This window comes from Marmota flaviventris, chromosome 9 (genome assembly GCF_047511675.1).
Source record: "Marmota flaviventris isolate mMarFla1 chromosome 9, mMarFla1.hap1, whole genome shotgun sequence".
In the NCBI taxonomy this organism is placed as follows: Eukaryota; Metazoa; Chordata; class Mammalia; order Rodentia; family Sciuridae; genus Marmota; species Marmota flaviventris.
The window spans coordinates 62402949-62426935 of NC_092506.1; the positions used below are offsets into that span (position 1 = coordinate 62402949).

The 23987-nt window shown below is 37.2% G+C and overlaps 1 protein-coding gene across 5 annotated transcripts in view; it reads right to left on the reverse strand.

Moving 5' to 3' along the window:
* C2cd3 (C2 domain containing 3 centriole elongation regulator) overlaps positions 1 to 23987 on the reverse strand; it is a 137787-nt gene that overhangs the window by 37758 nt on the left and 76042 nt on the right. For all 5 annotated transcript variants that reach the window (XR_011708572.1, XM_071616479.1, XM_071616480.1 and 2 more), the window contains 6 exons: positions 23471 to 23560; positions 19541 to 20143; positions 14948 to 15283; positions 8409 to 8547; positions 5910 to 5974; positions 2601 to 2806 (listed from right to left, as the gene is read on the reverse strand). Coding sequence is in view for 4 of the 5 variants with exons in the window: in XM_071616479.1 (XP_071472580.1) it covers positions 2601 to 2806; positions 5910 to 5974; positions 8409 to 8547; positions 14948 to 15283; positions 19541 to 20143; positions 23471 to 23560 (1439 nt within the window). In the remaining variant the exon portion in view is untranslated. The remainder of the gene's footprint in view (positions 1 to 2600; positions 2807 to 5909; positions 5975 to 8408; positions 8548 to 14947; positions 15284 to 19540; positions 20144 to 23470; positions 23561 to 23987) is intronic.

The window sequence follows — 23987 nt, forward strand, 5'->3', positions numbered from 1 at the left end:
GAAACATATCTCAACATTGTAAAAGCTATCTATGCGGAGCCCCAGGCCAATATCATTCTAAATGGAAACAAATTGAAAGCATTTCCTCTAAAAACTGGATCAAGACAGGATGCCCTCTTTCATTACTTCTATTTAACATACTTCTTGAAACACTGGCCAGAGCAGTTAGACAGACGAAAGAAATTAAAGGGATACAGATTGAAAAAGAAGAACTCCAATTATCACTATTTGCCGACGATATGATTCTATACCTAGAAGACCCCAAAAATTCCACCAGAAAACTTCTAGAACTAGTAAATGAATTCAGAAAAGTAGCAGAATACAAAACCAACACCATAAATCAAAGACATTTCTGTTCATCAGTGACAAATCCTCTGAAAGGGAAATGAGGAAACTACTCCATTTATAGTAGCCTCAAAAACAACAACAACAACAAAAACAAACCAAAACAAAACAAAACCTTGGGAATCAACCTAATGAAAGAGGTGAAAGACCTCTATAATGAAAACTAAAGCACATTAAAGACCTTAGAAGTTGGAAAGATCTCCCTTGTTCTTGGATAGGCAGAATTAATATTGTCAAAATGACCATACAACCAAAAGCATTATACAGATTTAATGCAATTCCAATCAAAATCCCAATGGCAACCCTCAGAGAAATAAAAAAGCAATCATGAAATTCATCTGGAAAAATAAGAGACCCAGAAAGATGAAGCAATCCTTAGCAAGAAGAGTGAAGCAGGTGGCATCACTATACCAGAATTTAAACCATACTACAGAGCAATAGTAACAAAAACAGCATGGTATTGGCACCAAAATAGACAGGTAGACCAATGGTACAGAATAGAGGACACAGAGACTAACCCACATAATTATGGTTATCATATATTAGACAAAGGCATTAAAAACATACATTGGAGAAAAGATAGTCTCTTCAACAAATGGTGCTGGGAAAACTGGAAAGCCATATGCAACAAAATGAAATTAAACCCCTATCTCTCACCATGCACAAAACTCAACTCAAAGTGGATCAAGGACCTAGGAGTTAATCAGAGACCCTGAGTCTAATAGAAGAAAAAGTAGGCCTAAATCTCCATCATATTGGATTAGGCCCTTACTTCCTTAACAAGACTCTTATAGCACAAGAATTAAACTCAAGAATTAATATTGAATGGATTCAGACTAAAAAGGTTCTCAGCAAAAGAAACAATCAGTGAGGTGAATAGAGAGCCTACAACTTGGGAACAAAGTTTTACCACTTGCACATCAGATAGAGCACTAATCTCTAGGGTATATAAAGGACTCAAAAAGCTAAACATCAAAAAACAAAACAAACAAAAAAACCAAAACAAACAAACAAAAAAAAACCAACAACAAATAACCCAATCAACAAATGGGCCAAGGAACTGAACAGACACTTCTCAGAAGGTTATATACAATCAATCAACAAATATATGAATAAATGCTCAATGTCTCTAGCAATCAGATAAATACAAATCAAAACTACTCTAAGATTTCCTCTCACTCCAGTCAGAATGGCAGCTACTTAAGAATACAAACAACAATAAGTGTTGGCGAGGATGTGGGGGAAAAGGCACACTCATACATTGCTTGTGGGACTGCAAAATGGTGCAGCCAATATGGAAAGCAGTATGGAGATTACTTGGAAAACTGGGAATGGAATCATCATTTGACCCAGTTATCCCACTCCTCAGTTTATACCCAAAGGACTTAAAAACTACAGTGATGCAGCTACATCAATGTTTATAGCAGAACAATTCACAATAGCTAAACTGTGGAACCAACCTAGATGCCCTTCAGGAGATGAATGGATAAAGAAAATGTGAGATACACATACACGCACGCACACACACACACACACACACACACACACATACAATGGAATATTACTCAGCAATAAGAGCATAAAATCATAGCATTTGCAGGTAAAAAGATGGAGTTGGAGAATATAATGCTAAGTGAAGTTATTCAATCTCAGAAAACCAAATGCCAAATGTTTTCTCTGATATAAGGAGGCTGATTCATAGTGAGGTTGGGAGGGGTAGCATGGAAGATTAGACAAACTCTAGATAGGGCAAAGGGGAGGGAAGGGGATAAAGGGGACAAGGGGGTAAAAAAAAAAGATGGTGGAATGAGATGAACATCACTACCCTAAGTACATGTATGAAGAAGACACGAATGGTGTGAATATATTTGTATACAAGCAGAGATATGAAAAATTGTGCTCTATATATGTAATATTAATCATAATGCATTCTGGTGTCATATATAACAAATTAGAATAAAAATTAAAAAAATAAGCCTAACACCCAAGGATCTATTCTCTCTCACACACAGACACACACATACACACACACACACAAAAGTGTTTGATTAACTGGTTTCCAGTATATTCAGAGTTGTATAACTATTACTGTTACCTAATTCTAGAACATTTTCATCACTCCCCCAAAACCAGGAGGTTGTTAAGAGATACGAAAATATAATGTGTTCTATAAGTCAGAAAGCACCAGCGTACAGGATCTTATGGGCTTTGCTCAGTAGGACCCTTACTAGTTAGATGTGAATCAGGATACATACCAGTGTTCCTGGGGTCTCCACCCCACGCCTTGCTTGTCTTTCTTCTTTGAAGTGTATCAAACTCTCCAAAGGGGAGATAGCAACTTTTATCTGCCCCTGGCACTCTCCACTGAAGTCTGTGATGTTATACCAGCCACAGATGAACTGGAAGCCAGACAGCAATGGGGAGAGGTCCACCGAGGCAAAGCCAATCACCCTCTCTTCATCTGTGGAAGAAACAGAAGAGTTGGGCACCTTGGCTGGGCACACCCTGCCAGTGAGATTAGAGGCTGCACAGAGAAGCTGATCAGGCAACTTCAGAAGTTTAGTGATTCCAAAGCCATCAAAAAAGACAGATGATGAGGTTGAAAGAGCTGGTAACAAGAGCCTGCTATGAATTCCCTTTCTGCAAGGTGAGGGAAAAAATGGCAGGGTTGAGCCTTGTCCTTATGATATACGTTAACTAGAAAATATCCCTAATTTAAGGAACACTTGTTCTTTTCCCTTGGTTATCATATCTCAGTGATTTTCCTCAGGGCAGTGAGTTTTGAAACTATGGAATTATAAGAGATTTGCATTTTCTTATTTATTCTTATCTGTATTTTCCAAATTTTCTAAGATATACATATTTATTATATCTAATTAAGAACAAATGAACACAAATTACAAAAAGAAGATAATCCCCTGGAAAACCGACACAGGTTACTCTATTTGTAGTCCCCTCTTACAGAATGTTCTGCTCCTTTGTTTCTCAGCTGAGGTGTGTTCTGAGAAGCCTCTAATATCCTAGGTCTGGGTTAGATGTTCCCTTTCAGAGTACCCTGGATTGCCTAATCATACTAAACTATATATTTTTTGTGTCCCTCACTGGCTGTAAGCTCTGTGAGGTCAGGGACCATGTCTATCCCTGGCACTTGTCATAGTGATTGACACAGAGTAGGAATTCAAATATCTGTTGAGTATAGCCTTTGTGTACTGCTTTGAGTACTTTCTATAATAGATTTGCTGAATCTGTGTGGAAAGGATGGATTTAAGAGAAGTCTATACACACTGAGAGAATTAGATAAATATTGCTTAGTTTGGTCTAGCATTTTCTTCACCTTCATTTAAAACAGAATCTTACAAGACCCTCTAGAGAGTCTGAAAATCTGCAATTTATTCTCTATACCCAATAGCCCTAGAACAGTATCAGCATAATAATAAAAGTATCTCTACTTATTAAGCAACAATTTTGTGCCAAGTATTTTACATATATCATTTCTAGTCCTCATGAAATCCTGAAAGACAAGTACTATTATCCTAATTTAAAAAATGAGGAAGAGAGAAGAGATAAAATGATCTATTTCAGGTCATATAGTTATTAAGTGGCAGAGTCAAAATTTGAACCCAGGTGTGCATATGGCCAAAGCTTATTCTTTTTTCTTGCTATTGAATTGAAGTGAACCCTGGTCTACTTGATGATTTCTCTAGCACTTTAGAGGGGTGGGGGGAAAGCAAGAGAAGAGTGAGAATCCCAGCTAAATACTGCAGGAATTTCTTGTTTTGATTTAAAGAAATCTGATTTTTAAGTTTTTCTGCATTGATGAGGCTGGATAATGGTGGGACTAGCTAGCTGACTAGCTAGCAGCAACATGGAACTAACCATCAAAACAAGAACAAAGGGCTGGGGTTGTGGCTCAGTGGTACAGTGCTTGCCTAGCACATGTGAAACACTGGGTTTGATTCTCAGCACCACATAAAAATAAGTAAATAAAATAAAGGTATATAAAATACAATAACATTATTAAAAAAAAAAAGAACAAAGCAGCCCTCACAAACAGGAACACAAGCAGAAATACATTATGTAACTTATGTAACACCCTGATTACTCTGGTCTTTTAGGCTTTGTGGTCAATACTGAAAATTAGCATTGGCCAACAAAATACTGTGACTTTGTAGGTGACTCCAAATTGATGAAGGTTTGGAAACAAGCCCTAGTAGGATCTTTTTTTTTTTTTTTGGGTGGTGCTGGGGATCAAATCCAATGTTCACGCATGCTAGGCAAGCACTCTATCACTTAGCCACATCCCCATCCCCCAGCAGGAATGCTAAAGGAATTAGATTTATAAGAGGGATATAGTGAAATAAAATTTACTAAGCTTACTAAACTGTGAGATGGTGGGACATCCTTAACACCTCATTTTTCTGCGACATCTAAACTTACCAGCATGGTGGAGTATAAGCAGTGAAGGTTGGATAGTTAGTTCAGAACTGAGCTTGAATCCTGACTACACCAATTAATAGCTATACAACTTTAGTTGCCACTAAACTTCCTTGGGCCTCAGCTTTTACATTTATGAAATCAGATTAATTGTATTTGCACCTTGCAAGATTAGAGATGTCTGTCAAGTTCTTGGACACTGTCACTTGTTAATAAATACAATAAAAATTGACAGGGTATTCATAAGTGTCAGGCTCTTATTTACTTCTCTCAAAACCCTCTAAAGTAGGTACTATTATTTTTCCTAGTTTATAGATGTGAAAACTGAAGCACAGAGAAGTTAAGTAATTTACCAAAAGTCATATTGCGACAGTAAAGGGCAGAATTGGCATATGAATCCAAAGTCTGGCTTCAGAACCAATGTTCCTTTTGGTTGGGGGATACTGGGGATTGAATCCAGGGGTGGTTAACTACTAAGCCACATTCCCAGCTCCTTTTTAAAAATGCATGTACTTTGAGTCAGAGTTCCATAAGTTACTAAGGGCCTCATTAAGTTGCTGAGGCTGGCCTTGAACTTGCAACCTTCATGCTTCAGCCTCCTGACCACTGAAATTACAGGTGTGTACCGTTGTGCCAGCAGAACCAATGTTTTTAACACGACTGGGTTATGCCGCTGAATAAATGGTAGTTGAGTAAAACTGGGTTCAAGGACCATGATGTCAGCATCTCTCTGAGTTTTTAAAACAAGGAAAAATAAGTTTTCTTTTGTACTGCCTTAAAATGCTAGTGTCTCTTGCTTAATAAACCAATCAGTGAAAGGCCTTATCATGACACGAAGTGGAGAGAAATGACATGTATGTGGCATGCTGGGCACTGGTTACTGACAGACACAACTGGAAACATTCAAATGCATTTGGATTTCTTCACTAAGCAGGTAATAAACAAAATATGATTTCTAAGTATTAAATTCCACTGGAGAACACTGTGGCCTTCTGTGGGATTTCTCCCAATCCCCAAATATCTGCATCCTTAGCACCATCAATGCCACGGCTTCACTTGGTAAAAAAAAAAGACTGCAAATTGTCAACAGGACATAGCTTATTTTTATATTCACAGAACAGAGTTCATACCTCCTTTATGCCAAACTTTGAAGACCAGGGTTTGCTGTGGGTCCAGAAGCAGCTCTTTTGATAGCCTATTGAGAAAAACAATCACCATAAATTAACTGTAGGAATCTTCTGTAGTATGAATCTTAGATTTGCAGATTTCTTGTAGTTTGCAAAATAATTTCCCAGTATTGTTTCACTTCATCCTCACAGGCATCTTCTAAAATATATTTTTATCTTCATGGTCAAAATGAGGGGACAGGCAGCACAGAGAGATGAAATAACTTGCCAAGACTTGAAAACAGTTTCCCAAGCTGCAGCACTTCCCCTTCACCCTGGTATTTACATTCAAACTGTTTCTCTAAGGGAATTGAGTATGGGAAGGAAGCTTCTCAACATGTAATTAACAGTTTTATTGGAAGTGGGTAAGGATTCTTTTGAAGTTTTAAGGTGAGAGAATAGTAAGAATGGAAGAGAAAAAAAAAAACAACAATTATTAAACACCTACCTGTGCAGGCATAGTACTATGTGTTTCATATATATTTAATCAACATGAAAACCTGTGGCATGGGTGCTATAATCCTGTTTTATAATCCTGAAGCTAGGCTCAGAGAGGAAAAGTGATTTACTTAAGGTTATATAAGAGTAAATAGCAGGGCTGGATTTGAACTTTGAACACCTGACTCTTCTACACTGTGCAGAGGCAAGGCAACAAAATAAGAATGTGCCCAACTTTCAAAGCAAATAAAGAAGCTGAAGTGGAATTTACTAACAACCTCTAATATATTTTATATAAAGGAAATTGCAGTTCTCAATTAAAAGCTAAAGTTTGAAGTTCTAAAACAGAGGCCACTACTTTAGGTGAGCAAGATGGAGATCCAGAGAAAACAAAGAGACTTCATTTCATTCCCTAAACAGCACTAGTAAACCTACTGGAGAGTCTACTTCAAGATCAAAAAAAGACAGTATGCTAAAATGAAAGTAACACAGTGTTAGGATTCTAATTGTAGACTTAATTTTGTGATAAAGATATTGTAAGCAGCACTACTATTCATTTTTCTTTTAATCCTGCCTTTGTTTTCAACAAAAGTATGTAACCTCCCTTGGCCACAATCTCCTCAACTGTAAAGTTCAGGGAGCTTGCTAAAAGTCCCTTCATTGAGTTTGTGAAGTTTTATAATTATTCTGTTAGGCTGCCTCCACTTAGAAGCTTAATCTTTTGGTTTCCTGACTTTTGGGGTAGATTTAATATTTTAGATGAATACCCTGGTTACTATGTCCCGAATTTCTGTAATTTCCAGTAGCTCACTATAATATTGCTAAGTTTTCAGCTTCTGACTCAGGCCAGCCTCTCAAATTATACAAAACTGAACATGTGAGCAAATGATGAGACTCAAGTATACGAATGCTGCGAGAAAATAGATTAGAGAGTATGTACTATGGCTAGTGTTGGTGGACAAGAATTAAATTTTGTAAAAGGTGAGGCAGTGTAATGATAATTAGCATTAGCATCCACATATTTAATGATGCTCAGAGTAAGAGAAGAAAAGGAAGGACAAACACTGCACCCCACTTGTGGACCTTCTATGCCAGCCCCCTACCTTGGCAACATGATTGACAAAAACTCCACCTGCTATTTTTTGAGCTTATTAAAGGAGAGCTGATGTTTGTTATACACATACTATGTACTGTGAAGTAGTATTTCTAATTTGAACTTTATAATAACCCTATAAAAATTATACTTGTTTTACAGATAAGGAATCTGAACTAACTTGTTCACACAGCTCGTAAATAACAGAGATGGGGTTAGAGGTCAAGTCTCTCTGGTTCCAAAGCCAAGGCTCCAGAGTATTTTACAAGAATGAAAAAAACACAGCCTTTCCTGAGGTTTGTTTTCTCTGACTGGAGTGCTCTTTTCACCCTACTTCAACTGAACAACTTGTATATGTTCTTCAATTTTTTTTTAAAGTTGTTGATAGACCTTTATTTTATTTATTTATATGTGGTGCTGAGACTCAAACCCAATGCCTCACACATGCCTGGCAAGTGCTCTATAGCTGAGTCCCAGCCCCAGCCCATACATTCTTCAATATTTAGCAGAGGTATCTTATTTACGAAGCTTATTCTGAATTTTCAGGATGGCCCAAATACTCTTTTTATTCTGAGCTCCACTAGCATCCTTTTTACTTTTGTTACAGCATGTGTCACACTTAATTGTAATTTTTTATTTGTGTTTCTTCCTAGTTAGACCTTGAACTCAATAGCAGAGAATTTCAATGCTCAGTGCCTATAATAGAGGAGGGTATATAAGTGGCTGCCTCACTGAATACTTTCTGAATGCTACTGATTAGAGTTAAACCACTGTTAGCACTAGTGAATTCATAAGCACTAGGATTAAATAACTGCCTGCGTAAGAAAAGTATTTTTTAGGTCTGCTTAAATATTGTGTTAATTACTTTGTGCTTTTCTCTTGGAACAAAAGGCAGATTCTGGGAGGTCAATGGTACATCAGCAAATACAAACCTTGACTGCTGTTGAAAATTCCAGATGGGAGAATCTGTGTTTTCAATCACTTGGGTGTATACAGGAGATGGCTCATCAGCTGTTGCAAAGGATACACAACAACTGGGTATTGATACTTTTCGCTCTGTCAAGGGGATCCCTGAAATAGAACATAGAGTGACTATACTTTAGGGTACCAAAAAGAATGTGCTAGAAGTAGCCTCCCACTATACAGTACAAGCAGGATCATTTCTAGCCCTTTTTGACGTTTGGGTCTTTGAGTTACTCCCTGTACCTACAATGTGTCTAGTGATCTTTCTACTACTGCAATTGTTCTTTTAAGGCTCTGTTCATAAACAATCCGCAGCAAGAAGGGACTTCTCCCATCTCTTCATGGGATGATGGGAATACCAGGGAGAGGAGAAAAAACTGCAGTCTTAGACTTAAGAGTCAGATGATCAATTATTAGCTCTACCATACATGTTCTGTGTGATCTTGGGCAAGGACTGTCTAGGTCACAGTTCCTTCAAGTAAAATGGGACATATTATACTTATACAACCTAAGATGGTTATAAGGATTAAAAATATGCACTAATAGTAGATGGAATCAGTGCCACAATATCACAGGCACTGTTCAAAGAAATTTACATATATTAACTCATTGAATCCTTAACATAACCCTATGAGACAGGCATTTTTCTATTATTATTCCCATTTTATAGATTTTAAAAACCTGTGGTACGGAGAGATTAAGTTAGTTGGTCACACATTTATTAAATGGTGGAACGGAAAGTGAAATTTAAGCATTCAGGCTCCAGGATCCATGTTCTAAACCATGTCCTACTTTTGCCTCAATGGAGTGTTAAAGAATCCCATAGTACTGCGTGAAACACTGGGTACTGTGCTGGTGTTAATTTTTATAAGATCAGGTTTCCAAAGTGGGAGACTCAGTGAAGTCATTTATTCTGTCTTAAAACAATTTAAAATGAAGATGGTGGATGATACTTGATAGTCTAATTTAGCTGTTTAATAAGATAACCGACTAGCCACAGGTGGCTATTCAATGTTAAATTAATTAAAATTAAATATGATTAAAATTCATTTCCTGGGCTGAAGATGTAGAACACTTGCCTAGCATGTGCAAGGCCCTGGGTTCAATCCCAACACAGGAGGGGAAAAAAGTCAGTTCTTTGTTTATACTAATCATATTTGAAATGCTCAATAGCTGTATGGGGCAAATGGCCACCATACTAAACAACGAAGACACAGAACACTTCCATCATAGAATCAAGTTCAGGGCTGGGGTTGTAGCTCAGTGGTAGAAAGCTTGCACTGGGTTTGATCCTCAGCATCACATAAAAATACATAAATTAAAAAAAATAAATATATTTTTTAAAAAGTTAAAAAAAATCAATAAAAAGATTTTATATTATGTTCCATCATAGAGACATATTTGTTTAAACCAAGCAAAGCATTTTTGTCCCCAAATTTTGGTAAAAGATTGATGTGTCATGCTGTTTAATCTCATGACTCAAGCATTTCAGGATACAAAATCAGACCAGCAAGCATTACTTTTATAGTTTTTACTGGGCACAATAATGAAAGAAATTGGGTGACAGAAAGAGAAAAGGGAGAAATGGAGACTTTGTGAGGAGGCCCTGGAAAAGAACTGAAGTGGAGGAAGAGACCTGCTAATTTCACAAGTGAGACCTAGTGGGAAATAAAGCAGATAGGGGAGCCTTAGAATTGGAAAAGGACTAAAGTATAGAAGAACTATAGAAGGACCAGGCAGTGGCACATGCCTGTAATCCCAGCAGCTCAGGAGCAGAGGCAGCAAGATGGTAAGTTTCAGGCTAGCCTAAGCAACACAATGAGGCCCTAAGCAACTGAGTGAGACCGATCTTAAAAAAAAATAAAATAAAAAGGGCTGGGCATATATTTAATGGTAAAGTGCCCTTGGGTTAAATCCCTAGTACGAAAATAAAACAAAACAAACAAAAAACCATATGAGGAATCAAATAATACCATTGGCTACAATATGGCAAAACCATTTTATAAGCATATTGGTGAAAGAACAAGGAAAGATGATTCTAACAAAATGGAAGTAAGCAAAGAATATTTAATGGAAATAGTACTCATCATTATTCACTTAAAAAGTACAGAATAGCACTAATAATACCTTTATCTAGTGAGCTATCTTCTTAAAAAGTTTTATTTTAGTGTAACTAAATAATACTTATATTATTGACTTGCTTAGCATCTACCCCACCTACTTTCATTGTATTATATTCCTTGATTATAGAGATTGAAAGTGTTAAAAACTATATTTCCAAGACACATACAACTAGGATATGGAGGGAAATTGATCTCTACCACTTAAGATAACCTTCACAAAAGATGTGGATGGCATACATGAGGCAGAAGACATCCTTCACCTCCTGTGTTTGCTAATAATAAGGAACCTGCAGAGATATTGTTTTCTGCTCCAGGGTTTGGTCCTGGATATAGACAGGCCCTGGTAATGGCAATGAGGATAGTTTGTGATTCTTGAATTTGTTTTGGCACTGTATCTTGAACTTAAAAGATTAAGAGGTTCTCTCATGAAAGTTTAGCCTAAAGCCCAGTCCTTTAAGCCTTTCCAATGACGTGAAATACCTTAATATTCCATACTAACCTGGTTTCTGCTTAAAAACAGCTAGAGTGGGTTCTGTTTCCTACAACTAGACTCTGCCTGATACAACCTCCCACTCCCTACTTTCCTTTGTGGGTTTTCATCTTCTTTTTCTTCTTCTTTTTTCCTCTATGGTATTGCAGATTGAATTCAGGGCCTTGTACACTCTAGGCCTGAGTTCTCCCACCAAGCTACATTCTCCTTTTTTATTTTGAGACAGCATCTTCCTAAGTTGTTCAGGCTGGTCTTGAACTTGTAATCCTCCTGCCTCAGCCTCCGGAGTAGCTGGAATTATAGATATGCCACTGTACCTGGTGGTCTTAAGCTGTTCAACTGATTTCTTCTAATGAAATGTAAACTCTCACAATTAGGGAGAGATAACCTGCCTCTATCACAGCAGTTCTCACAGTATTCTAGAGTAATCTGTGTTTCCTTCAGTAGACTGAGGATGCACAAAAGGGCCCAATGCCCTTATAATAGGTTTGCAGAATCACCTCTGCCCTCTGTTTACAGAAGGTTGCCAGGGTTGGAGGAGAGAAAAGCTGACTCATCTGCTTGCATGCACACAAGCAGAGGTTTCCAGAAACAGACAGATCATCAGAGAGGATTACCTGCTATTCTGAGAGGGTCAAGATAACTTGTTTCCCATGTTCTCAAACACTAATTTAGTATACCACCTCATTCTAGTTCCTTCAACCTCAGTTTCCTCATCTGAAATGTGCTATCAATTACTTTCCACTATATATATTGTATCTGAGATTGAACGAAGGGCACTTTACAACTGAGCTACATCCCAAGCCCTTTTTAGCTTTTATTTTGAGACAGGGTCTGGTTAAGTTGCATAGGACCTCACTAAGTTGCTGAGGCTGACGCTGAACTTGGAATCGCCTCCAGAGTTGCTGGGATTATAGGCATACACCACCATGCCCAGCTTCACAGTAAAATTCTAACTCTAGATGTACACCAATATTGCTCAGATCTCTTTTTCATACCACTGGCTTCCCACCCACTGAGTTTTACTTGTAAAGCAACTATTTGCTAAAAGCCTTGAAACAAAATTACTATTTTGACTTTGGAAGAAAATTGTTCTTTAATCAGTCTTAAGCAGAAATGCTCCTTTGAGCCAAACAGGCAGGTGATAAATCAGGATTCCCTGTCTCTCCCCCTTGTGTATAAATTTATTTGAGCCTGTTTATGTTTCTGGAAAAGGTCAAGTTCTCAAACACATTTGGAGGTGGCCCAGAAGAAAATCACTATTCCTCTCACAGGGTTGAGACACACATTGAGAACAGTTAAGAAGACCTGAGCAGAATCATTTTTATCATTCCAGAGTTTTCACTGAATTTCCTGTGTTTTCCATAAGAATGAAAATAGCCTTATGAATCAAGAATGGCATAATTGTTTTAATGAGATTAAAACAACTTCTTTTGTTTTAAGAAAGTGTTTTCTTATACACACTAAACTCATGCTGATCATACTTATGAAAATCACCTAAGATAGGTGTCTCTCTCCCTATTTTACAAATAAGGCAACCAAGGAACAGAAAGCAAAGTGGCTCACTCATCCTGCACCTGGTTAACTAGAATTTGGAAGAACCAGCCAGATTTCCTGACTCCTTCTCTAGGGTTTTTCCACTGTAATAGTTCTAAGTAACTCTATTTAGTTAGGAGAAGAGAGATTTTCACTTTAGGCTAGGAAAATTTTCCCCTCAAGTATTGCCTAATTTTATATATTATACAAATTTAGTCCAGTTCTCTTAAGCTAACATTAATTGACACCTCTGTGTCACATATGCACAAGATGAGTCATATTTAATTCTTGATCTGAGAGAGACAGATAAAAAGAGATCATTAAAATGCACTAAGATAAACACTATGCTAAAAGTGGGAACCCAGGAATGCCTGTCCTCCTGCCTGGGTAGGCTAATGAGCACCTCTAGGAGTTGATGATACTGTAGCTAATTTTGTTTCCTGGGCATAATTTATATTCCTTCAAATTACCTCTTAGTTTTTCAGCTGCCTCATTTATAAAACAGAGCTAGACATAGAACTGTCATGTCAAATGTGAGTATGAAAAAATCTTAAGAGTACTGAATTAAAGCTGTTATTTTTTTTGTTTGTTTTTGTTTTGAGACAGGGGTCTCACTATGTTACCCAGGCTGGCCCTGAACTCCTTGGCTCAGGCCATTCTCTTGCCTCAGCCTCCTGAACAGCTGGGATTATAGGCATGTGCTACCCTGTACAGCTTAATGTTGTTTCATAATAGAAAGTTTCTCAGAGCTTTTTCTTTTTAATTTTTTTTAGATGTTGATGGACCTATATTTCATTCATTTATTTATATGTTGTGCTGAGGATTGAACCCAGTGCCTCACACATGCTAAAAGGCCCAGAGACTCAGTGCTCTACCACTGAGCCACAACCCCAGTCTTCAGAGCTATGGATGAAAAATTTGAGACAAAGAAAGGATAACTTGTTAAAAAATTGACATGCATGTATGCATGCATGTTCGTATGTACCCTATTGGTTAGGGGTACACAGATGAATGTTTCTACAGAATATAATTTCCACAAGGGCACCACACTGTCTCTTATTCACTGATTTATCCCTGGCACTAAAGACAGTGCATAGCACATAGCAAATAAGTTTTGTTGCCACATGAATGACTGCATTTTGAATAAACAAATGAGATAAGGTCTTTGCTCTTGAGCTGCTTAAATCTAGTGAAGAAGAAAATCATGGAAACAATTTTAGTACCATGTGATAAGACACAACACTGAAGAAGGCAAAAGTGGTAAGGGAGCAAACAGAAGGGGGCCTTTACATCACCTCTGGTACATGGTGATGTTTGATTTGAGTCTTTGGGAGAAGAGATGGAATGAACCAGGCAAAAGAAAAGAGTGACAACAAGGGGAAAATTTAGGGGAGAGTGCAAGATTGAATAAAGGTAGGGAAGGAATTCTTTATGCCATGAATTCCTTTAACTGTCAGATGAAGTCTTTGGGCCTTTTAACAATGTTTCTTTAAAATGTGTAATACAGAAGCCAGGCGTGATAGTAATTACAGCCACTTGGGAGGCTGAGATGGGGGACTGCAAGTTTAGGGTCAGCCTCAGAAACTTAGTGCATTTCTGTCTTAAAAACAACATAAAATACCCATGATTATAAGGAAATGCAATTAGACTGAAACAGTCAGGGAAACTTAAAAGAATTTTGTGATATGGATATGTTTAATTAACAAGATCTTATGGCAACAACTGCTGTAATTTCAAAGCACTGATAAGTATAAATAATATTCCAAGATATCTGCAATAATTATAATGTGATATAAAAATACCTGTGATTTCTATTGTTGATGACATCACAGGTACTATTTTAAAAAATTAAAAATTTTAATTAGAGTAAAAAATTTAAAAAATTCTAATTAGCAGTTAATAAAAATTAAAATGTAATTATTTTCTTATCCAAGTCACCAACCCTCAGTTTCATTTATGAATCCCTTGGGGGTTTATGGATCTACTGTTAAGAATTCCCTGATTCCAGGTACATATTGAAGGCCTGAGTGAGTGGCAATGGAGAAGAAGAGATTTCTGAGAAATTTAAGATACAGAACAATAGATGCGATGATATGATGGTAGATAAAAAAAAGAGAAATATCTAGGTAGATGTCCAAGTTTCTAGACTGGGGAATTTATGATATGCCACATTAGGATATTGAAAAAGATCAGTTTTAAGTTCAAAAAAGCTTTCATGTTATTTTAGGCTTGGGAAATATAATAATTATTAGTAATTAATCACTTTTATAGGTCCTGTCTTGATTTGAAAGGTTTGTGAAGATAGGACCATATCCTGAGAAGTCAGAAATTTGCCCCAGGATAAATAAGCAAAGCCTACCTTTCAAGCTCAAGTGCATTGCTCTTTCTACCAGGATACTGACTGCAAAAGTTCTTTCCAACTCAGCAGGGTCCTCCTGGGCCAGGCAGACTTCAGAGGTGGTGCTGTTGCAGGGGACCTGGGTGGAGGCAGACTTTTGGTGGCCACCAGGTGGAGAGAGCTGGATTTCATCATTCCTTCTGGAGAGCTGCTCAGACTCACTGTGACTACTGCAGTCCACAGAGTCCAGTTCATGAGTGGGCTCAGTGTGTGGAGAAAGAGAGGAAAGAACCACATGAACTCGCAAGGCAGCTCCTGAGAGGTTGGAAGCATTACGTCCAAAGAGAGGATACACACCTGCAGAGGATAGAGGAGAACAAGCCTTGGCAAGCAAGAACCAAGAACACTCTCTAATTTTGGAGGAAATACTCACTGAGGGTATATGTGGTTCTCTTTCTTGGGACAGGCCCACAGGCCCCAACACACCAATTTGCAAAAAAAATTATGAAGTTGATATGCAATGTGAGAATTTTTACAATGTCTCTATTATCTGATTTGAAGCTAAAACCAAAAGACTATCAGGCAGAGTTGTTGTGGAAGGGATTCATGTACTAGAGCAACTAGCTGAGCCTAAGTTTTTTTTTTTTTTTTTTTTTTTGTGGTGTTGGGGATTGAACGCAGGGGCTTTGTGCATGCTAGGCAAACACTCTACTTCGGAGTCCAAGTCCAATATTTGATGAAATCACAAGTGTCCGTCTTCTCTTCTTCATGTTCCATAGGCTCCTATTTTTAGACTTCTCCCAATCAGGAAGTTGTACTGGTGCTCAGTTGAACCTTGCTTCACCAATTAAATATGTTATGGCAGTAACCCTGATGATTATTTTGAAGGGAAATAGGAGGTGGAAGCAGGAGGCAAGAAGGAAAAGTAAGGGAATTAATGGTAGTTAAGTCTTTTTTATGTGCCAGAATCTCAGAAGGATTAAATAATTTGCCAAGATCACTATACCAGTAAACGGCAGATTTAAACCCAGGGATTTGAACTTTGCTGGTTTGCTGCATGTTAAAATGAGATTTTACTTACAAAGCAGAAGGCACCAATAGTTCCTTCTGAATTTCAAAGTTTGCTCTGTTAAACTCAATTCAAGAAAATGGAGTTAACAGATTCACATATGGCACACATAAAATAGAACTTTCTAGTCTTTTTTTATTTTTAAATAAACTATTTTCTTCTTGGTGGAATATGTAAATTGTTATGATTATCATGAACAGAAAATAAGGGCAAGTCATAAGAGGGAAGACACCTAAAGGCAACACAGTTAAATCCTTATCCTCAGGAAACTTATAGTATGCAGAAGTCAGCTGGATGGATCCTAGATGGGTTTACTGACTCATTCAACAAAAACAAAAATGCAATGTCTTGTATAAGGGCCCTTGAACAAGTGGATAAAAAGCTCAGACTAGTGGAATGTGGAGAAGTGGAAGGGGCATGGATGATATAAAAAGTTAAATAACCTCTTTGGTATTGTTTAATATAAAGGGGTATATATCCTAGACCCTTAGATCTATATTTAGTGTTCAAAATCTACATTCTTCAGAAGACTGAAGTTAAAAGCCTGTCTTTATGAAGTTCATTCAAGTACTCTTGGCTCACTTCAAGGACTTTCCTCTTGCTCTCTGAAGTGATTCCAAGCCAGCCTCAATAAAATAGGGCATACAACATTTGATAAGGTGCTCCACTGGGCCAGATTTATACTTGCGGGATCCAGAGAGTTCAGATAATTTGGACAATCACCCAAATTCACTCAGTTATCTTCTTTTAACCTGGGTCACCTGCTCAATTAAAGGGTCAGAGTAAAATAGACTAACTCACAAAATTACAATTATCTTATATTAGACAAAGGTACCAAAAACATGCAATGGAGAAAAGATAGCATCTTCAACAAATGGTGCTAGGAAAATTGGAAATCCATATGCAACAAAATGAAATTAAACCCCTATTTCTCACCATGCACAAAACTTAACTCAAAATGGATCAAAGACCTAGGAATTAAACCAGAGACTCTGCATTTAATAGAAGAAAAAGTAGGCCCTAATCTTCATCATGTGGGATTAGGCCCCAACTTTATTAATAAGACTCCTATAGCACAAGAATTAAAACCAAGAATCAATAAATGGGATAGCCTCAAACTAAAAAGTTTCTTCTCAGCAAAAGAAACAATCTGTGAGGTGAACAGAGAGCCTACATCCTTGGAGCAAATTTTTACCCCTCACACATCAGAACACTAATCTCTAGCGTATATAAAGAACTCAAAAAGCTAAGCACCAATAAATAAATAAATAACCCAATTAACAAATAGGCCAAGGACCTGAACAGACACTTCTCAGAAGAGGATATACAATCAATCAACAAATATATGAAAAAATGCTCAGCATCTCTAGCAATTAGAGAAATGCAAATCAAACCTACTCTAAGATATCATCTCACTCCAGTCAGAATGGCAACTATTATGAAGACAAACAACAATAAGTGTTGGCAAGGATGTGGGGAAAAAGGTACACTCATACATTGCTGGTGGGACTGCAAATTGGTGCAGCCAATATGGAAAGCAGTATGGAAATCTGGGTATGGAGCCACCATTTGACCCAGCTATCCTTCTCCTCAGACTATACCCAAAGGACTTAAAAACAGCATACTACAGGGATGCAGCCACATCAGTGTTTATAACAGCACAATTCACAATAGCTAAACTGTGGAGCCAACCTAGATGCCCTTCAGTGGATGAATGGATAAAAAAAATGTGACATATATACACAATGGAATTTTATTCAGCAATAAAAGAGAATAAAATCATGGCATTTGCAGGTAAATGGACGGTGTTGGAGAAGATAATGCTAAGTAAAGTTAGCCAATCCCCAAAAACCAAATGTTTCCTCTGATATAAGGAGGCTGACTCACAGTGGGGTAGGGAAGAAGAGCATGGGAGGAATAGATGAATTCTAGATAGGGAAGAGGGGTGGAAGGGAAAGGGAGGGAGCAGGGAATTAGCAAGGATGGTGGAATGTTATGGACATCATTAACCAAAGTACATATATAAAGACACAAATTGGGTGTCAACATATGTTATATAGAGAGATATGAAAAATCGTGGTATATATGTGTAATAAGAATTGTAATGCAAAAAAACCCCAAAGTGCATGTATAAAGACATGAATTGGCGTGAACATACTTTATATACAAAGATATGAAAAATTGTGCTCTAGATGTGTAATAAGAATTGTAATTCATTCCACTGTCGTGTATTTAAAAAAATAAAATCAATTAAAAAAATAGGGGGAAATGACAAACCTTACAGGAGTGTTATGCTGAATAAATATCATGTTTGTAAAGAATCTAGTCTGCTTAGCTGGAATTTATTCTGCACTATACTTGCTAGAATTTTTTTTTTTTTTTTTAAAGAATGCAAAGCTGTTACTCCTATATTCAGAACTCATTATAATAGTTTTCCATAGCTCCTGGGAAAAAGTCCAAACTTTTCTACTTAGAAGTAAGAGTTGAAACATAGTACTCTTGCCTACCTCTCTAGCTTTATCGTCCACCATTCCAACCTATGTATCCTATGATCCGGCTGTCCCCACTTACAGCACCTAAAATTTATCAAACCGCTTAATGCCTCTATGCCTCCATAAGTGCTCTTCCCCTTTTAAGAATACCTTTCTTTCCTCCTTTCCTTGGCTTATCTCTAAATCCTTTGAAACTTGGAGGTCAAGTACCACTTTCATTGAGGTGTCATCTTTGCCCCAGAGATGCTGCATCCCTATGCTTCCAGAGCACCACTGAGAATACCTTTTCTTTAGTTCTTATGCTTCCCTATAATTAGTTTACTATTGTATTCTCACAGTAGACAGTAAAATCAATGAGGTCAGGGACTATTTCTTACTCATGTTTGAATTCTCAGGGATCAAGACAGTACCCAACCCATACCATTTGTAAAATGTTACTGTTTTCTTTTCTGTATGATAATTAACTGACTGATTCTTGTGAAAAAAATGCTTAGCATATGATTCACAAGAATCAGTTCATTACCATATAGATTTTCTTTATGGGTCCAAATGTGCTGGCCAGAGAGGATGCATATTCTTGTTTCCGCAGCAGGTATTCCCCTAAATTTACTCATTCTATAAATATTAACTGAGTATTTACAATATTTTAGGGACTATGTTAAGTGCAAAAATCTGATGATTTTGGATATACTCTAGTGCTACAAAGTTCAAAGCCAGTTCTTGGATCTTTAGTGACCCCAAGAACTGTAACTTGGGAATACCAGTCTGTGGACCTCTTTCTTTGAAATCTCTTTCGTTACAAGAAGCACGACTACATTATTATTAATCTTTCAGCATGTAATAATGGAAAGAACACTAACTAGTTTGTGACTCTGGGCAGGTTACCCAACCACTCTGAGCCTTCATTTTCATGACTATAAAATGTGTCTAATATGTATCCCACATGATTGCTGGGAAGATCAAATAAAATAATGTTGGACAGGATGTCTCATACAGTCCTTAATACATAGTAGATACCCAAATCATAATAGTTGAGCCTGGCTCCTCACTTACCACTGATAGTTAGTGTCCTTGCTGACCTCTCCCCAAGTCTGGCTAAGTCCACGTAGGCTGAGCCAATCCAGCTGTCCGTCTGGTGGGGCCTCTCTACACTATCATTGCCATAAGCTCTCCATACTTGGATCTCTAGCCTCTCTTCCCTGAAGTACCAAAGCAGTGAAGGGCCCCGAATTACTTCTGCTCTTTTGGATGCCTGGAAAGTAACCATGACCTGATTTTTGACTGCAGATTCTTTAGGCTTCTTGAGAGGAGTCCAGAAGGCTTCATGATCATAGAGCTTATAGCGAAGGTAGCAATATGTGCTCTTATGAATGCGTGTGTGGCCAGCAAGCAGCACGCAATGCATGGGCAGCCATAGTCTTGGGGTGGAGATGGTGACAGTGGCTGGCTCCTCTTCATCCATCTTGACAAGATCCTTCAGGCTATTCTCAAAGTTCCATCCTATCAACTCAGCAGCTTCTAATACCCGTTCTCTATCTCCAGGATGGGTGAAGGAAACTGAAAGTTCCAGACCACCCACAATCTTCTGTAAAAGCTCCAAACCGTGAGGCAGGTCTCCATCTTCTGGTAAAATGACAGGATACCACCCTGTGATTCCTTATGGGAGAAAGAAAAGATTTTTAATTATTGTCTTTAAAAGTAAAAAACTTACCCCCTTTCCACTCCAGATTATCCATCAGCTTGGCTCAAGACAGAAAAGAAAACATACCAACAGTGAATTAGAGTTTCTCTTCTATCTGACTATTGAGGCAATGAGATTAGAAGGGAAGAATGAAGACTAGGAGTTGAAAGATCTGAGTTCTCTCTTTGGCTCAGCCCAGAATCAGTGGTTTATTCTGGGTAAATCATTAATCTCTCTTAGCTTTGCTTTCTTTACCTCACAAATGAGAAAATTAATGCTGATCTTGTTTATCAAAGTTATTATAATTGTTAAATGAGATAATGGTTAAGGAAGAGCTTTGTAAAAAAAGTACTATAAATGACGTGGAAATATTATTATTGTCCTGTGAGTACAATGGAAAAGGCCAGGGATAAAACATCAGGAGATCTGGGTCTGATCTCAGGTATTCCACACCAAAGTGTTTGCCATTTAGTAAACACACACCAAGGACCAGACATTAGATTCCAAAATAATAATGACTACTTTATTTTTTGGTACCAGGGATTGAACTCAAGGGCACTCGACCACTGAACCACATCCCCAGCCCTATTTTGCATTTTGTTTAGATACAGGGTCCCATTGAGTTGCTTAGTGCCTTGCTTTTGCTGAGGCTGGCTTTGAACTCATGATCTTCCTGCTTCAGCCTCCTTGAGCTGCTTGGATTACAGGCGTGCAACACCACACCTAGCAATACTAGTTACTTTTTATTCAGTATCTATTATATTTCAGAAATTGTGCTGGTGCCATGTATATATTATTTCATTAATTCCCCTGATAACCAACCCTATGAAGTTCTGAGGATTAAATGGGATAATCCCTATTCTACATAAGAAAATGATAGCTCACATACCTAATCAAAAAAATTTTTAAATTATTTTTTTGTAGTTGTAGATGGACAGCATGCCATTCTTTTATTTGTTTATTTTTATGTGGTGCTAAGGATCAAACCCAGTGCTTCAGACATGCTAGGCAGGTGCTCTGCTATATCCCAGCCCCCTAATCAAATTTTATTACAGCTATGAAGTGGTAAAGATTTGAACCGATGTCTAGCTGCTTCAAAAGTCTATAATACACTTACCACATGTTCATACTATCTTACCTGAAACCCCTAGGGCCAGATTTGTTTCTGAATTTAGAATTTTTCAGACTTGAAAATAAACAGAATATTATAACAATCAGGGGTCATTTAAGTTAGGAGTTGGCAAACTTTTTTAGTAGTAAATATTATAGGCTTTTGGGTCATTTGGTGTCTGATGTAACTATTCAACCAAGCAGCTATAGTGACAAAATGGTTATAGACAATATATAAATGAATAAACATGGTGCTTCAAAAAAACTTTATATAAACAGAAGGTTGTCTAAGTTTCATGTCAGGTAAGGTTGGATTTAGCTGCTTTATGAGTTATTTAAAAACTTTATTTTCAGGGCTTTGTGGATTTCAGAATTATATTAAAGCAGATTGTGGACAAGTATGATAACATTCACTGTAATTTTCTGGGAAATGTTTGTCACAAATGAGACAATTTGGACTTACTGAGATTAACTTGCCAAAGGTTACATAAGGTTTTGGACAGGCATTTAATATTTCTGGCCTTCTTATTTTTGTTTACAAAATGAGGTGGCTGAAAATGTTGATCTTTAAGCTTTCTTTCCACTTGGACAATCTAATAACTATGGCCTTGGCTTTAGTAACACTCATTTGAGTATTTTTCTATAACCTAGTTATTCTTAACTTTTTTTGGTCACAAGTCCCTTTTGCTGTAATAAAATCTATTAGTCCTAGAAAAATATACAAATGTGTGTACAATTTCTCACTTGTGCTTAAGAATTGCTTAGATTAGATGGTCCATTTAGCTCCGAGATACTATAATTGAGATTAGTGGTAGGAAGAAATAAAATAGAATGTTCACTTTAGAACTCAGAAGAAAAGACAAATGATATATCCCAAATTATCTAAAAGGCTTATGCAAAGGGTTAATTTTAATTTGTAGAGATAGATTTACCAGATGGTGCCTGCTCCCTGAGAAACTCTGTAGTAAGTTTCAGAAGGAAGGAAGCTGAGGTATTCTATGTGCCCCGCTCTATTCACATGTATAATTTCAATAAATGCTTCCATAATCTTGTGACGTATCATTATTTCCATAGATGAGGGAGTTATAGATCTGAGATATGAAATAATTCATTCCAGATCACAAATAGCAAGTGACAGAAGTGAGAACTGAATCATTTATCAAGTTGTACAGACTTCTCTCTGGCAGACATACAGGTTCTGATTTGAGGGTAATGCTCAAATGTTAATTTATAATTAAATTAGGAAGTGTGTGATAAATTCTGGAAACAAGATTACACGATTATATAGAGGAACATGGATGAGAGAAGAAAAACTAACATTTACTGAGTACCTACTACGTGTCATGTACTCTGATTTCATCAGTTCCTACCTTGTATACTTGTCAAGATTAACTATCTTCATACAGAGGCTCAGACAGGTCAAATTACTTGGGCAAGGTCACCCATCTATGAGTAAGGATGGCACCAATATTTCCACACTGCCATGGTGGTTGTGTGTATTCTTTTGGGCCTTTATCACCTACCTTATTCCTTCTTCTTCAATGAAAGAGGACAGTATAGTAAAAAATAATTGGTGAATCTGAATTTGATTTCAAATTCTGTTACGTACTAGCGAGGTGGTTTTGACAAATCATTTAATCCCTGAGCCTGTTTTCTCATCTGTCAAATGAAAATAAGATTCTGTACCCTCGCCAGGCAAGGTTATCCTGAGGCTCTAAACAAGATCAGAGAAAATATTTTACAAAATGCTATGTAATGTAATGGGTATTGCCATATTCTCATCCTTCTCCTCCTCCCTCTTTTTCATCATCATCATCATTCTTAGAGTAGGATGAATATAATGAATAAAATGTTTTAAGCTTCATTGTTTTATTAGAAGACATTTGGAATGATTAGGAAAGATTGGGAAATAAATATTGAGGCTTTAATATGCCTTTGAGCAAAGCTTTGAAATATCTAGAAGGGTTCAGAAGCTTATGCACATTTTCAAGGAAGCCAGACAAGATTGCCTCTTTTTTAAAAAACTTCATTTATTTATATTATGTGGTGCTAGGATCGAACCCAGTGCCTCACACATGCTAGGCAAACCCTCTACCACTGAGCTACAGGCCCAACCCAAGATTACCTCTTGAAGGGAAGTGAATGGGCATCGGCAAGGGTAGGGTCAGAAAGTGATAATTTAGGATCCTTACCAGATCTCTTGACCAGCAGCTCTTTGGTTGGAATCTTTACTACTCCAAGCAGATACTCTTTGCATGACTGGATACTGGCTATACTACTGACTGTTAAGGAAAAAAAGAAAATTATTTTGTGGTCTATTGATTAAGGGGCTTTTGTTTACAGTATAGTCACATAATCTTCTACTTATACTCACTGAATCTCAAGTACTGAAAGATGCTTTAGAAATTATCTTGCTCACTCACATTCTAGTCAAAGTTTAAATGCCTTAAAATTTTAAAAACATTTTATTTTGAAAAAATTACAGGCATACAGAAAAGTTGCCAAGAATGTCATAATGAATTCTTAGGCATCCTTCACCTAGACTCACACATTAACATTTGGATTCAGTGCTTTGTCTCCTTCTATACTAACTCTACACACACACTTTCTTTCTCCACACACAAACTTATTTTTTGTTATACCCTTTAGATATAAATTGCAGGAATCATGACCCTTCACCTTGAAACACTTCATCAATGTGAATCTCCT